This window comes from Rattus norvegicus, chromosome X (genome assembly GCF_021556685.1).
Source record: "Rattus norvegicus strain SHRSP/BbbUtx chromosome X, alternate assembly SHRSP_T2T, whole genome shotgun sequence".
Classification (NCBI taxonomy): domain Eukaryota; kingdom Metazoa; phylum Chordata; class Mammalia; order Rodentia; family Muridae; genus Rattus; species Rattus norvegicus.
In genome coordinates this window covers 105,024,193-105,040,747 of record NC_141554.1, presented here as the reverse complement: position 1 = coordinate 105,040,747, position 16,555 = coordinate 105,024,193, and the positions used below count along the sequence as shown (strand labels likewise).

The 16,555-nt window shown below is 38.1% G+C and overlaps 1 protein-coding gene across 3 annotated transcripts in view; it reads left to right on the top strand.

The window, feature by feature from the left end:
• The window catches only part of Pcdh19 (protocadherin 19), a 105,761-nt gene that overhangs the window by 42,735 nt on the left and 46,471 nt on the right, over positions 1 to 16,555 (top strand). For all 3 annotated transcript variants that reach the window (XM_087599847.1, XM_087599846.1, NM_001169129.1), the window contains one exon: positions 12,743 to 12,801. In XM_087599847.1, coding sequence (XP_087455973.1) covers positions 12,743 to 12,801 — 59 coding nt within the window. The remainder of the gene's footprint in view (positions 1 to 12,742; positions 12,802 to 16,555) is intronic.

Below are 16,555 nucleotides of genomic sequence, written 5' to 3'. Positions count from 1 at the left end.
AACCTTCTAAAAATTGTATAAGTCAGCTTGTTCCTATCTGAAGGATCATCAAATATGAATGAGTGAGGACCTAGCCACAAAGGTGGTACTCTAATAGGGTGAGTCAAATAAGCTATTAGCAAGAGGGCAAAACAGACTCCTTTCCTACCTAGTTGTTAGTCACCCATAGAGTTCCCCACCCAATTCTATTCTGAAAAATAAAGTGCTTCCTGAATTTAATCCTCACCACTAGTCCAGACCCTTCAGCCATCTAAAGCCAGAGAGTTCCCACTGAGGCAATAAAAATGAGAAAATTTACCTTTTGGATAATTTCCCTCTGATCAAACAACCCCCAGTGGGCAAAACTAATAGAAGATACTATATTTTGATTGCAGTTTATCTCTAGCAATTATAGATGAGCAATTTATGTGGCAACCAAGCAAGTCATTTGCTAGAATGAGGCTGTATTTCAGAGGGCTTTATCATTCCACATCTCCCGATCACTAAGCTAAAGACAGTTTGTTTCCTTGGGTGGATCATATATTCTCTTTCTACAGTTTCCTGAGGCACAATTCCTTTTCTTAAACGACAGAAAATTGACAAAATGTGATTTATAAATATCATTTGCACTAAATTTCACTCTTTTTTTCCCATGAGAAATTTAGCTGAGAGTATTTTCGAGCATTAGGTTTTATTCTTCTGAGGCTCTTTTGGAGAAATAACACGAGACAAAGAGAGAATGGGGCAAGTGGAAAGAGATGAGCTATGACCTCAGTGTTGAAAGAGATGAGTTCTGAACTCAGGCCTAGGTGTGCTGCTTTGGTGTGGTTAGAAGATCTTCATAGGCATTATTATTATTAGATATTCATATTATTATTTTATTATTATTATTGGTGGTGGTAGTGGTGTGTCTGCTCAGAATGCTAAGGGTTGGGGATAAAGTGAGAGGTATGGAGAGGGAGGAAAGAGAGGGAAGAAGGGGGATAAGATAATTGCTAAAGTCATACTGAATTTTAGTGCTCTTTGAATATATGATTTTTGTGGTGGTTCTGAGACCAGAAAGGAATTCTTCAAAGACCATACTGTACAACATCTCATTGTAAGGATGCAGGGATGATTTTAAAAGCTTTCCAAATGACCACATTTGGCAATCAAGCAACTGAAGGCTCCATTGTGAGATGAAGAAATAATTAATATTGCATTAAAGAATATATTTCTTTAATTTATGAAGGATAGGTTTCAAAAGGGACTATAGATTGGAAACAAAAACAGTAAATCCACCAAATGGGCTTCTATTTTCTGTTCTCTACAAATTTACAGTACATACCCCTTATTTGGGAAGGAGGGGTTTTAGGCTCTTGCCTAAGACTCTTTCACTTGATGACTCATGGATACTTAATCATGTATTCAGAAACTCCGTGAGTCTCACTTTCTCCAGCAACTTAAAATGGAGAACGGTGCTTTTTATTCATCAGTGAAGACTTACTCTTCGATACAATGTTCTGTAAAAACAACTGCCATATCAGTACAGGGTGTCTATTGAGAAACTATTTTGAATTGAGTCAATGAGATCCATAGCTCAAAAGATGTTTTAAGTTCTGTTAAATCATAAAGTGCCCTCTTTGAGGAATTATTTTGTATTAAAAATCATTTGTGTTGCACACTGGCATCTTGATAGAAATAAATGGAGGACACTAGTTTTCTTTTTTTCTTTTTAGGTTTATAAATGGCATTTTGAACAAATGAAAAGGATAGAAAAGTAGGAATAAGGATATATAAAATGTATGGTTTGATTCAAGCCATTTGTCTCTACTGTTTCAATTCTTGAGAAATGTTCACACACACACACAAACACACACACACATCAATGTCTTGAAAGAGCATATAGCACTTGGCATACTTGGCATTCCTTATTCAATCTCAGGAAGGGACAGGCCAGAGATAGTCCTATCCAAGATGGTGGTCAATCAGCTGACACCAGTCTTTGACTACCTGCTCTGTTCAAGTAACAGGGATAAGCTGTGAAGATAGAGTCCTACCTAGCCTTGAAAAGTGTTTGACCCAGTGTATAATACATAAATAAGCAATACAAGAGAGGCGCGTATATGTCACTAAATGTATCACATTTCAATACTGGACAATGCTGAGTCACAAGCCAATAGCTTTCCTCCACATTATTGCTGGCATTAGAACTTTCCGTGGTGATATAAATGGTCTACAAACAGAACTGTAGCCACTGGCTGCAACAACATAAACTTAATTGTGATTTTGATAATTTAAATGCAAATCGCTGCATATGTCTATGCTATTGGATAGTGTGGCTCTGCGGGAGTGGGCCCAGAGTTGGTTCTGAGTGGGCTCTGGTGACACTGTCCAGTTCTTTAATCCTGTTTTCCTATTCACAAACTAAACTAGCCTTGCAATGATACAATGATAGCTCATTTCCAGCTGACAGCTCTGAATTATGCATGCTAATGTGCTTTACTTAACCCTGAGATGATTTTTTTTAAAGAAAAGATATTCTGTGACAGTTCAATCATAACAAAGGAAGGAAATGGGGCGAAAGAAAACTAGTTTATAAAGGCTTTTAAAACATCTCAAATCTTGCCTTGATTTTTGACAGTGCGAGGCCATTTCTTTAAGATAGTTCTCTCTCTCTCTCTCTCTCTCTCTCTCTCTCTCTCTCTCTCTGTATGTATATATGTGTATATGTTTATATGTGTATATGCAGATAAATACATACACACATAATCCTCTACAACAGAAAAAAGATCATTTACCACAGTTTTTGTTGATAAAACAAATAGAACCAGAATAAGAGAATATATCTCAGCAGGAAAATGTAGGGATAAAAAGTATTCACAATGCTTGGTGAGAATTTAGTTAGAAGTAGAAATAAATATTCAAGAGAAAGCAGTTTCTGAGCTGATGGAGAGACAAGTCACATGTTCATGGAGTCAGTTTTAGAAAGCATCACCACTGACATTATTCCATTTGAGCCTGATACCAACTTTGAAGTGGTGAGGACAGGCATTTTCTCTTTCTAGCTTATAGATTTGTAATTCAGGAAAGTATGAATTAGGGAGGTTCCACGATGTTAAGAAGCCTAAGCATCTAGTAAGAACCTTCTCTGCCTTTATTTTCAAAGCTTTCTGGGAGTTAAAAATGTTCTATGATTTTTTTTTTTGTAATCTTAAAACCATCTGTGTAAACTGTCTCCAGGGTACCTTTTACCTTAAGTATAGCTTGTTATACCAAGGCAAAGTAATTTAAACGTCTAAACAAAACATATACTATGATTTCCTTCATGAAAGTGTGTGTGTGTGTGTGTGTGTGTGTGTGTGTGTGTGTGTGTGTGTTAAGAAATGACCTCTACATCTATTTTTACTGATTTAAGCCCAAACCAAATGTCAGTTTTTAAGTGGACCCACCACCTGGGTACAATATAGCATATTTGGTATCCAGGCACTTGGAAGGCAGGAGGAAAATGAGCTCATGGCCAGCCTTGATTGCACGAAACCATGTCTCAAACAAAGAAAAACCCCAAAACAAAATTGAATCAAGTAGGCACAAATATTGAACTATTGAGAATGAGGAGTGGATGTACTAGTTATGAATGAAGGAAAGGGATGGAGCTCTGAATCTACTTAAAACACAGATCAAGGAAGAGCTGGGGAGTGCTAGTAGAATGGGGGAAAGGTAAGGAGATATAACTGACCCAGGATGAAGGGCTGTGCTGTCCAACACAGCATGGTGTTATGTTTCTGACAGTAGGATTTTTTTTTGACAGTTGAGTTTGGAATTCTTCCTGGGTTTTGCTGCTGGGAATCTGATGGTAGACGGAGTGTGAGGAGTTCCCCCTCATTATTTCTTAATCTTCCTTCAGGAGGAAATTGCTGTCATTGTGCTCACTGCCCTTGGACTTGTCATGTTTAAGCAGGCTGGGGACTTTTTTCCCTCTCTCCCAAGTAGTATACTCAGTCAGCCAGTCCTAATTACTTCCATTTCATTGCATTTTCCAGAATCCTAATGAGGTATGGCTTTGGTGGTGTGAGCATGGGACCTGGTGTGAACACTCTCAAATTTTAGTCGCAGATGCTTGATGCCCCTTTCTAGTAGAGGATAAATCCCGCCACCTCCTCTGTCATGACATTAGGCGACCTAATAATATTTATTTAGTTCATAATGGTAGCAGGAGGATTAGCTAGTTCGTGTTAGCTAAAAGGCTTTCTAGAAAAGAATGGTAACTTTTGTGCAGTGTGTTCATTTTCAAATGCTAATTCTTATTAATAGGAGGCACCTGCTCTATTACAGTCATTAAGCACCTCACAGAAGTCTTGCTGGCTGAATGATAAGCAAATTTCTTCAGTTCTGTGCCACAAGCTCTGTAGAAAATGTAGCTACTGTCAGCCGTAGTTTCCAACTTGGGTATGTGTTTTCTGCCTGTCTAAAAATAATTCCTCTCCTTCATGGTTTCTGTAAGGTTTAGTAATTCCCTTCTCTCCAGCAACCCTTTATATTTACTGTTACTGGTTGCAGAATGACTATTGTGTCTCAGCTGTGGGGGGAAATGATCCCTTTCTATAAGAGCCCATTAAACCTTCTGGAAATCTTGTGATAAAAGGTTCCATATAAATACAAGGTACTTTAGTAATTGTTGCACTGTTGGTTCTTTCCATAACTGCATTACAGATTGCTAATGCTTTGACAATTTCAAGCTGCTGATAACATTAGCTATTTTGTGAGGTGCAATAATAGCCTTCTCGTTCATGGCTGCCAGTATTCCACATCAGACAGTAGCCTTTTGCTTCGAATTGCTGTCTTCAACATGTGTCACATTCTATATGCCCTCTTCTTCGTCCCTCTACCATACAGAATGAGTTAACATTTCGATCACAACTTTTGAATGCTCTTATTACTTACTCCTCACTTATGGCGCATCAAGTTCTCCCCCCTAATACTAATTTCCCGCAATGCTTTCTTTTGACACTAGAAACTGGAGCATACACTACTGTGGGTTTCATTCAGTACCTAATAATTCGTATAGAGGGAAGTCCTCTTTATTTAAACTACAGTCATAATTAGGAGGTTGCCAATGTTAAGCAACCATGCAGCCCCAAGTTTGAGAAATGTTTATTGTGCCTCATTAGACCCGAAACTAGTACTTAGAAGATCAAAAATAATCTATGTACGTGCTTGTGACGGAAAATACATGTGAATGCTATGTGTGCACCCGAGGATGCTGAGAGCCTACTCTGTTTGCCACTGCAGCAGTTAGAATATCTGTAGCTAAGGAGAACCATAGAGGGTCTTATTGACTGCAAACGTGGAAATGATCTATTGTATTGTATCTAATTAGAAAATATCAATATTAGAAGCTAATGCACTCACTGTTTCTAAGACAGAAGATTACCGTTGTCTTTTGCCAGCATGTTCACATAGTAGAGGCTTGAGCAACAAGCTGGTACAAGGGAAATTGATTTAGAGTGCTATGCCAAAGACTTAGTTTTTTCTTTTACTCTTAAATACGCTTGTGGAGGCAATTGGGTTTTAAGTGATGTATAATCTAAATAATGGGATTGGGGTTGGAACTGAATTTGGGGGTGTTGTTTTGGCCACAGGCGCAGGGCCACCTGCCACTTACCCTCCAAATATTTTGAAAGTCTTTTCAGCTGACAAGGCTGGCTCAATAGAAATTGTACTCTGCAGGCAGCCAGGGCTCTATGGCTGTTAAATAGCAAGGAATTGAGGAACTGGTAAAGTATAACTTAATGGAAAAGAATGGACCACCACAGGTTCTGAGAGTTCTGGGCCTTCTCTGAGCCAGAGGAGCTGGAATCAGACGGATCCAAGATAACTCCTACTATGGATCACTGACGGTCCTTGCTGTTGGCAGGTCTCATCCGGAGTTTGTTTTCTTTGTGTTTTATTGAGGATCAAATCAATTTTTCATGTATTAATATCTGTTTTATCACATCATAGCTTCTGAAATGGAAACCACTGCATAAATTATCACAAGTTATCTTACTAAAGATGGTTGCCATCACCTCTAAGTGCCAATTGAAAGAGTCACCAACTTTTCTGGGAAGGAAGTCACTCATTTCTGGATCCCTTAGTTCACATGACTTGGGTCCTCCAGCTAGTTTCGGGGAACTATCTTTAGTTGGTTTGCCAACTTTTCCCTTTTCCTCTGTCTAACTGCTAGACTACATTCTACTCATCCCTTCATTAGAAGCAGCCAAGAAATGTCACTGAGTAAAAAACGAGTCTGAAAGAGGCTAATTACTTCACTGTTGATGTTATGAGTCTTATATTTGTTTTCTATTTCAGTAGCAGGTAATGCCAGGAACAGTCTTCCTGCTGGTTTTCTTGTGGTCCTTGTTGTTAAGACCTGTTCCAGATGAGTTAGTATTTAACCTGGCTGTAGTATTTAACTCCCTTGTTTGTTTTTTGGCTCGCAGAAGGATGAGGGGTAACAGTTGGCACCTGCTTGTAAAGTCCTTTGATATTTGGAGATGAAAGCATGGTGTTCTAGTGCCTGCCTGCAAAATAGCCCTAATGTGTTGTAGCTTCATATTTGGGATGGAGCTTCCACTTGGGGATTTATTCACATGTGCTTGATAGCTATTTAATCCTTAAGTTGAGTCTTGTTTATGTGGGATGAGGTAGTTTGCCTTCCATGACTTCATTTTGTTTACTCTTAACCTGCATTTACTCATACCATGGCCTTATTGATTTTGTATTTTTACAAACAATAAGCATTAAATGGCTCCAGAGAACATTCTGTATCACATCCTGTATCAGAGTATATTATGGCCCATCAAAAACTTAATGACAGGTCCAAGGACTTGTATTGGCTTGCCTGATGGTACCATATTTAACCCATTCTTTCAATATGGCTTTTGCATTAGAATTGTACAGATTCCTGTAGAAAACTATGAGCTTTGTTAAGGAGACCTTTAACGAAAGAGGACATTTTGAGCTAGGAAGGAAACACTAAGATCATTCTGGTTAATCTCACTTTGAAGATGATGGCTTAAATTCCTTAGGAATAAAATGATCAATCCAAGGTTATCTGGGAGTAAGTAACAGCCAGGGCTAGAAAATTAAGGTATGTGCATGCATGTGTGCCTGCATGCTTGAAAATATGTGCATTTGTGTGTCCAAAGTGGAGTTTTGACTGTATAGAAAGCATCAGATTTACAGTATGTGGTTAGCGCTTGTCTTTCCTAGTAGTAAGAACGCTGGGATTGTACCTTTTATTCTGCTGCCAGAAATCATAGTTTATCTGTTGTTGTGTTGGATGGGTGAGTCTTTGAATATACATTCTAGCTGGAGGCATGTTGGCTTTACTGCTATGCAGAACTTACATTTTCATTTTTATGTGTTAGTCATAGGAAGCAGGGAAAAGTCATTTGTCAATTCAATTTTTTTAAAAAAACCTGTGAAATGATGGTCTTTTGAATAACAAAAGCAGTATTCAGTTTTGGAAAAGGTTCTGGGTCTTTTCATCATTGATCAATGGACACAATTATTATTATTATTGGAAGTTAGCTGTTAAGGAAATAAGCAGCAATTAAAAATCACTTTGCTGTGCATCTGATTTGGGGTTTCCATTTCGCAGTTTGTGTTGCAAAGATGAGCTAGGAGTCAACCGTTTGAAAAGAGTGAATTGCAATTGCAGTGTTCTTCAGTTTGGTGGGAATGTTAAAGTGCAATTTAAAAGATTGTTCATTTTTCAAATACAAACCTTTAGGTCTGAAAAAAAAAATCTCTGTTTTAATCCCAGGTCTGAAACCTTTTTATAGCTTGTGTAGTGGCCTGGGGATTTGTGCCACTGGGCAAAGAGTCTAGTCCCGGATATTTGCATTTATTGGGCTTCTTTCTCCTTAGGGTTTAAGTCTCTTCTAGTGATAAATGCGGTGCTGAGAGAGCTGCAGTCATTCTTGCAGAGACTAGGGCACAACTCAGTGAACTGTAAAAGTAATACAAAATGACAATTAAAGTAGGGCATCCTCTGCTACCTTGAGGGCCTGACAAAGTGGAAGTATTTGACTTCGGATGTGCCAGACTTATTAACATAGAAACATAACATATCACCCACCCTAAAGTCTCACTCCAAATTTCATATATCCAGGAGGATGCTGAGGATAGAAAGTAGCAAACAAAGAATGTGCCTGAGCCACCAGGGGTGGGAGGGGACAAACAAACCACAGAACCCAAAACACTACACCAAATTCCATATATTGAAGACAGTGCAATTTCTATTTTAGAACCACATCTTCACGCTCCCTACTCACAACATATTAGCTCATTTTCTACACTATGCTCATACATATAATTTTATAGTTTCCAAGAGCACAGTGGAGTAAAAGCATCTGACGTAAAATGGCAGAAGGGCTTGAGAAACAGCAGCATATATGGTTCCCCTTAAGTTAAAGCTATGAGCCGCTCCCAAATAGTGCTTTTGGGTCACTGAGATTACAGTTTAAACCCACATATCTCGGTATTTTATGCACAGAAGGGTACCCACAAATAACAAGGGAAAGGTTAAATTATGATTTTATACTTTAAAGTGGGCAGTTTGGTGATACATTTCAGACATAAGTAAAAAAGCAGTATGGTTGTTTCAGTTCTAAAAGGGGAGAAGCCCTAACCTTTGGACATCCCATCTATCCAGAAACATTCATTCTTTCCACACTGTAGAAAAACCAAGGTTTTACTAAATCAAGACCAACTAAGAAATCTGCTTTTGGTAAATTCCTAAGGGGGAAAAAGCTTCTGGTTAGAGGAAGAATTTGTGAATGTATTGGGTGATTTTAAAAGTGACATATTTCCCATCAAAACCAGGAATAAAAGTTTGCTCTTGACCCATTTTTAATGTCAAAATTACGTTTTCGGAAACAAATGTTGTTCTTGTCTCTTTGCTGTGTTTCTGTGTTAACCTGGCTGTCTCATTAGAGAAGGGGACATTTTCTAGTTAAATTAATGTGACATTTAGAGAAAATTTTCTCTCTCAAATGTTTCATGTTATTTGCCATTTAGAATACTTAGAGATGGGACTGGAATAATGTTAAGCAAATTTTGATTAAATAAGGCTAACCAGGAGCTAATATATTCACACAAAAAGGAAATCTCTGTTATTATCTCTTGAAAAGTCTGCTTCTTCTGTGTCTTTTTTAAAATTGGGATCACTGTGGTAAACTTAAAGAAGTGCTATCACATGATCAACTGAGCTTGTACTAGCAAACATGGGACAATTGGCCAAAACCTGTAGCTACTTCTTCGTTCATGATCCTTGGACTTCACCATGGAGGTATATTCAATTTACTGGAAAAACGTTAAAAGTAGTACTAATTCCAGGCCAATTATCTTGGCATCTTTGGTAGATGGTACTTTTAAAAAAGTTCCTGGGATGATTCTGATGTGTACAGGGAGCTGAGAAATACTCTTTAAGATGTGTACGATGTTTCGCTAATGGTTTCTTTCTCAGAGGGCTCATGTATCACACTGGACTCCACCAGATGAGGACAGATTGACTCAGTGTACAAGAACTAGATTTCAGTATACACCTGGACACAGTACTTCTTTCTTCGTATATGTATATGTATGTGTGATATGTTAGCATGTGTGTGTAGACCTGACTTTGATATCAGTTGTCTTCCTCAGTCATTCTCCTCTATAGTGAGGCATGATCCTCACTGAACATACAGATCATGCTTTCAGCTAGTTTGGCAAGTTAGCATGATATGGTCATTCTCTGTATTCACTGCCCAAAGGATTACACTTGGCTTTTCGGCAGGATCAAGACATGTAGTCTCTTGCTTGTACAGTAAATGCTTTACCTGCTAAGACATCTCCTCAGTCTGAGTTATAATTTTCAATGCTAATAAATATAGGCCCATAATAAAATAAGCCTTCATGTCTAGTTACCTCAGTTGTTCTGAATGTAGTACTGAAAGCAGAATCATGGATTCTGTTCCCATGTGAATGATTCTGCTGTGTTCCTGCAATTGCAACCCAGCTCCTTTAGGGATTGAGTCTAATTGTAAAGGTAAAAGACAATGGATGAATAGGAATAGCCCCATTCATTCTGAGAAAGTTGGTTTTAGAATTTGTTTTGTTAGGGTGTAGCAGACCCATCTGCTGGTTTGGATAATGGAATATTCACATTTGGAGTTCAGGATTTACAAGACTGGGGCATTTGCTCATTAAGTATGAAGAAGAAGGAAGATAGAGAAAGATGATAAAATCCAATAATATTTCTCTACCTTGAGTGGCATATCATACCTGTTGCGTTTGGCAACAATTAGTCAATCTGTGAACCTTGGTGAGAAGGGAGAATTGTGAAAGTCATTATAACCAGGACTTCTAGAATTTTCTCTTCTACTTGCTCATTGACCACAAGTGGGATACCTGATGGTGCTATAGCTTATTCCCTTCAGAGTCCCTTAGGAGTACTAGTAACATTTGTAAGATTATTCCTCTCGGCTCAAACATTTGGCTTTTGCATGGTGCCTGGAGGTCAAGTCATCACACTGCAAACAGACTTGATGCCTTCCTCTTTTCAAATTTTCTTCTGGAAACTATGTTTTTCTTAATATGATAGTATCTTGGGATTTTTTTCCTAGTGTTTTTGTATACCTATGGTTTTTGTTTTTGTTTGGTTTTGGTTTGTCTGTTTTTGCTTTACCTGTAAAGATTCAGTAAATTTGGACAGATTTTCTTTTTACTGCAATGAAGTAAATTTCTGGTTCTACTCACAGTGTCAGGCTCTGTCGAAAGCAGTGTTGTTGTGGAAGCTTATCATGAGTCTTGATAAGTGCTGTTCAATTTCTCTTTTGAATTCATGTTCTATTGGTTTGTATCTCACATAGTAGAAAGCTGAGGCCTAGAAAAATTAAGTCATTTAACAAAGAGTGTATAGTGAAACAAAGAAGTAAATCAAGGAGTGCTTAGTCAGCTCCTTGTTTCCACAGGGTAGCATGATTTTGAGGAGCTGATAACTTCTTGTTAAATTGTATATTGCACTGACTATCATAAAACAAAATCAAACGTACTTAGGCAACATTTTGCCCATTGTGTTGGTAAAATGAGTTTGCTCAAATATTTCTTGGTTAAGTGACTGCTGAATGACGTATTGTAGCAAACAGTAAGGTCATATTCCCAACCCAGTTTCAAGCTTGCCTTGTCCTCCCCCAATAACTTTTTTCACAATCTTAGCATTCACTTACCAATCAATAACATAGAAAGAAATGCACTGACAAGTTCTATTTTTAATTCTTGAAAACCATTTCTTCCAATATCGCCAAACTTACTTGTGTTTACACTGAAGGGTATTTAACTCTTTAGATGAAAACAGTGTAAGTAGATGTTTAACAGTCTGTCTTCAAGTGAGAACTCTATAGGGATCATGGACACCTGTGAGTAACTACAGGATACTGGTGGGTTTTGTTTCCTTTCTAATTCTCTCTCCCCTTTCCCACTCCCAACTATTCAGCGTCAACTATCCGCCTACTTTAGATATCTAGGGCCCTTACCTTGACTTTTGGTTGTGTAGTGTCCATGTGGTAGCTGGATCTGCTGTTACTTGCCTCATTTTCTCCTCTATCAAACTGTGAGTCTTTGAATGCAAGGACTGCATCTAACAGCCGAGTGCAGTCAATGTCTGACAGGTAGTCGTCTGAAAAGAATCTGCTCTTTCGTTCTCTAGACAGCTATTATATTTCCATTTCCAGGCCCTTTTCAGTTGAAGCAATTGCAGAAGGCCTCTAAGGAATGGCGGGGATGGCTGAATGGCAGGATGGGGGAAGAGATGTGTTTGAGCATTTGGAGTTCATCCCAAGGTTCAACAAGTGCTGTGTTTTTAACATTGGGTGTAAGATCACGTTTTCTAGGCTACTGACTTCAGTTTAGATGCTTCCTTGGCTTCTACCCATTCTAAGACTGCCCCCACACCCCCGCCTTTCAATCTACCAGCATTCCCAGTGCTCAAAAGCTGTTTTCCCATCTCTTTCATTGAGCAGGTGCCCTGCATTTGCTTTTGTAAAGTCCTTGCTGCAGCCAGCTACTGTAACTGGATTAGGCAGTAGTGTTTTAATGATAGGAGCCAAGACAGAGGTTTGCTCACAAACTTCATGTTTCACATGAAAGGCTTTGGTACCTCCTGTGGACTGCCCTATCACCCTGTTTTGGGCATAATACTTGTTTGCCTTTATACCTGTGATAAAAGGAAAGCCATCCTGTGTAACTGATGCTGAACCAATGTCTTAAAACAAAGGGAAGTGCAGAGTTTAAATCCACAGTAGGGGATTACCTTGCTGCATTTCCATAGCTTTGGAATAAATATTTTAACATGTTAATTATCTACTTCTAATAAAAATACCTTTGAACTTCTAGTCAATTTGATGGGCATAAAATGGTCTCCACTGGGGAATGGGAAGCAATTAGTTTCTGTAAGGATTGTGAGTCATACTGTCTCTTCTCTCTAAGTGGTTACATGGTCAGTAGCCAGCCATATTCTAGAGAGCGTTTCTATCAATTCCACCCTAGTCTCCAAGAATAGGCTGCTTCTTTTGGAGGGAACTTGGGGACCCCCAAAGAAGGCATTCATCAAACTGCTGCGCAACTATGGCTTTGCTTTCCTGGTCATTCATTTTTTCTTTTCTTACAACAACAAGAACAACAACAAATCATTCCTTTTGAGTAGTACACTTGGCTTCTTATTTTGAGTCATTTTTAATCATTTTCTTTTTCATTGCAGACTGAAAACTATTCCTTTGACTCTAACTACGTGAATAGCCGTGCCCATTTAATCAAAAGGTAGGTTGCTTTGCTTTCACATTCTGAATTCTGAACTTGATTTAATGTTTATTAAAAAGCACAAAACATTCAATTTTAAGACCTATGTCCTTTTGGATGTTGTGGCAAATGCCTATGTCCTTGTGCTAAGAAGCGTGAGAAATTTGGAAAAAATATAGAAAGCAAGGACCACTGTCAGTTACATTACACAAAGAGAATCACTGTTGGCCTTGCATCATATTTATTTCCATTAAATATGTGCGAAATTAAAAATGAAATTGGGATGATGTGAGATATTTTACTGGCAATTTTGGAATTAACAAGGAAGATTAGAAAACTTTCAAAATTAAACTGATATCTAAATTTTTGTTGCTGCCCAGTTTAAATAATAGGGAGGCCTCAACTTTTGTTCTCCTGTGGAGTTTGTAGTATGTTCTGCAATTGTTCTTATTTTGACAGTTGTGAAAATTTAAAAATATTTAAATGACAGATGAAATATCTTTTATAATGCTTTTCAGATGAAAGAAGAAAAGAAAATTTTCTAATTTAATACTTGTCAAGACACTTTGAAGTGTTTTATATGAAATCTGAAATTTGTATGATTGGTTGGTTACAACTTAGCTATATTGTGAGTACAGAGTAGAGGTGTATATTGAGATGATTCCATTGATAAAATGTGCCCTAAATTCTTGCAATGGGGAGGAAAAAGAGATTAGGAAACCCTCTAAAGACGCAGAACTAAACAAAGGAGAGAACGTTGTGTCCCAAAGTAGCACATCACTTGACCATTCAGATGATGCCTTTATTACTGTTTCTTGTAAGTAGCCTCTCAAATGGTCCAGTGGCTATTCTGCAGTTAAAATTGAACACTGAGTATGTTTGTTAAAATAATAGCAATAAAGCAGACAGGCCAACAGTATATTAGAGCTGCAGTGGAGAAGATCTGAAAATTCTATTATTTTGCTGGCTGTAATCCCATAAATTTATATAGCACTGGAAGAGTGGGATTCAAAGGGAAAACAAAATCCTTTCTCGTTGTACAAGAGACTCAAGTTCAAATCTAATTTAATGTAGAATGCAGCACTAACCCCCAAACTATGGTAGATTTATCTGTATTGGCTTGGGATGCCTTGTGACCTTCAATGAGGAACATCAGTCACCTTAAAAATGGTTATGTTTGTTATTACCTGTCATAGTCTAATTTGGAAAATTTTGGAGTTGTTGGGAAGAATCCCCTGAATAAAAGGTAAGGCATTGAAAATTGTCTAGGTAGTTTCTTTAAGGAAGAACAAAAAAAGCCTCTTTATATATACTGGTTAGAGGGGCTTTGTAGGAAATCACTGCTTTGTTTTCTGCTTCAGGACTGTTATTTTCAAAGCTTCTTTTTGAACTGGTAAAAAACAGTGGCTTGGTTGATCCTTACAGGTCTCTGGGGCTAGCTCATTCTGGGTACCTGGAAATTCTCTGACTAGGTTAAACCGATAATACAAGGCTGATTTTCATAGCCTACTAGAAAGCTAAGACTCCTGGGGACCTGCAAATCTTAGATCAGCTTCAAATATCCAACTTACAAGGCTGACTTATGAGATAAAGACTTATGTTAAAGCATTTAGCTTTGGAGATACATGGATTTCCACAGCAGCTTTGAGACTCACTGGAAACCTCCGATTTTGAATAATTACTTTACATGTACATTTATACACATATGTGCACAAAAACTGCATCCTGGAACTGGATGGGCTCCTGGAGGAAATATTTCTAGATGTGGCCTAATAAAGAGTAGTTTATTTACCAGTGACCAGTGATTACTATGAAACACACACACACACATACACACACACACACACACACACACACACACACACACACACACACACACACTTTAATCCGCTTCTTTAGTATAGAACTGTCATGGTTTTGGGAACCATGAAGGGGTTTTATGGGGTCAGTTGCATTTAAACAAATTCCAATACCCAGAAAGAAACAGGATGTTTTGTGTGCCGTCCTTTTCTTCAGATTAACTGCTGCAAGTGTAAAATCAGTAGAAAACCACAATGGTGACTAATATTAACACTGACCCCAGGGGGATCAAGCTATGGGGGAAAGCCATTAACTGTCCACCAAGATGTTTAAGACCCATGTTTGAAAATATTTCCTGGACAGGAAATTCTGAATCTTGTCCTCAGTCTTAATTTTATTAGGAAATCTCAGAATTTCTAAAATACCAAGCGAAGTTCACCCTAATTCTTAGAATGTGTTCTCCTATACCTCTTTCTCATGTTACATTTACTTTCTAATTATCCAAGGACATTTCTCGAACTATTGTCTTAGGCTTTTCTGGCCAGACTCTTTATACACAGATAGTTTTTATTTTTTCACTCCTGTCTACATTTGGTAGTTAAGCACTGGCCGTCTCTGGTCCTTTCTTGTAGCACTCTTGGTTCTTAAGTGAAATCATAAAAGATGGGGCAAGATGCATTTAATTCTTTTGGTATAAGAACAAATGAGTTGAAAATACTACTGAAAAGGCTCATCGAGAGAAATATGAGAGGAGTAATAATATCTTCTAGTCAGCTGACGGTTTTGGTCATAATAGAGTGATTCCATAGGACAGTTAGCACCGTATCATCAGTCTTCACCCACTGCCAAAATTTCTGTCTTAGCATCCATGGGGGCAATCTCAATAGAAATCCAAAGGGGGAAAAAGTTTCATAGGGTTAGATGGGACAAAGACAGTCTATGGCATATTCCCCATGATTTTCTGGATGGAAAAATTCCAACATTATATCTCTAAAATGCTGTTCTAGGTGTTTTAAGATGAACCTGTCCCCCTGCTGACCACCTGAGCAGTAATAGAAACATTTGCATTTACTTCATCTCTGAAGTTTAATATTTTTCTATAACATTATCTGTAATCTGAGGACATACCCAAGTTGGTTTCTGAGAGAAACCCAGATTAGAAAACTAAGTGAGTTGGGTTTTATTTTTCCTGGATGGAATTTAGTACTACTATGTTTGTATCCCTGCCATCTCCTCAAAGTAAGGAAGGCCAGCAGTGCTACTTTTTTCCACACACAGCTGCAGCATTCCTTCCTCAAGCCTGTTCTCTGCACTGCTGGCTAATATCAACTCCTGGAGTGCTTTTGGAGCCATATCAAGTAGAGCATGGGGCTATAGCTCAAAGAAAACACAACGGTAATTGAGCAACACATCAGAAGCAGTTTAGAAAAGAAAATGAACCCTGGCTTCTAAGCTATGCATGGTGGCTTTCTTTACTACCAAAATAGTACTGGAGTTCTGTAGCATCTGGCATGGTGCCATGTATGTGGTCAGTACCTGTTACATGTTTTTCAGATAAATAGGAGAAGTGAGTGGAGGGAAACATTTTTTTCCTATTAAAAGTTTTCTTTTGCACCAGCAATTTCTGAACAATAGTATGCATCTGTGAAGGCAGTCGGTTGCTCCATCTTTAGAGAAGTTCCAAATATTAACATATATTTAACAGGCTTCAAGGTGATTAATGACAGAAGTGGCCTGGGAAACACTCTGAATCACACTTCTTTAAAGCCAGTTACAATACTCTTTTTGACTCTTTCTTCATAGTCATGAATGACATTCTCTAGGTGTATAGGATCACGGATTGGAGATTTGACATGTATCCTTTCCGATTCTTTTGTCTTTTGCAAAAGTTATATTTTAAAGGACACATACAGGTTAGTGTTAGTGTAATGTTCTTTCATCCAACATCTGTATAGAACTCTGCTCTAGGTGTTTT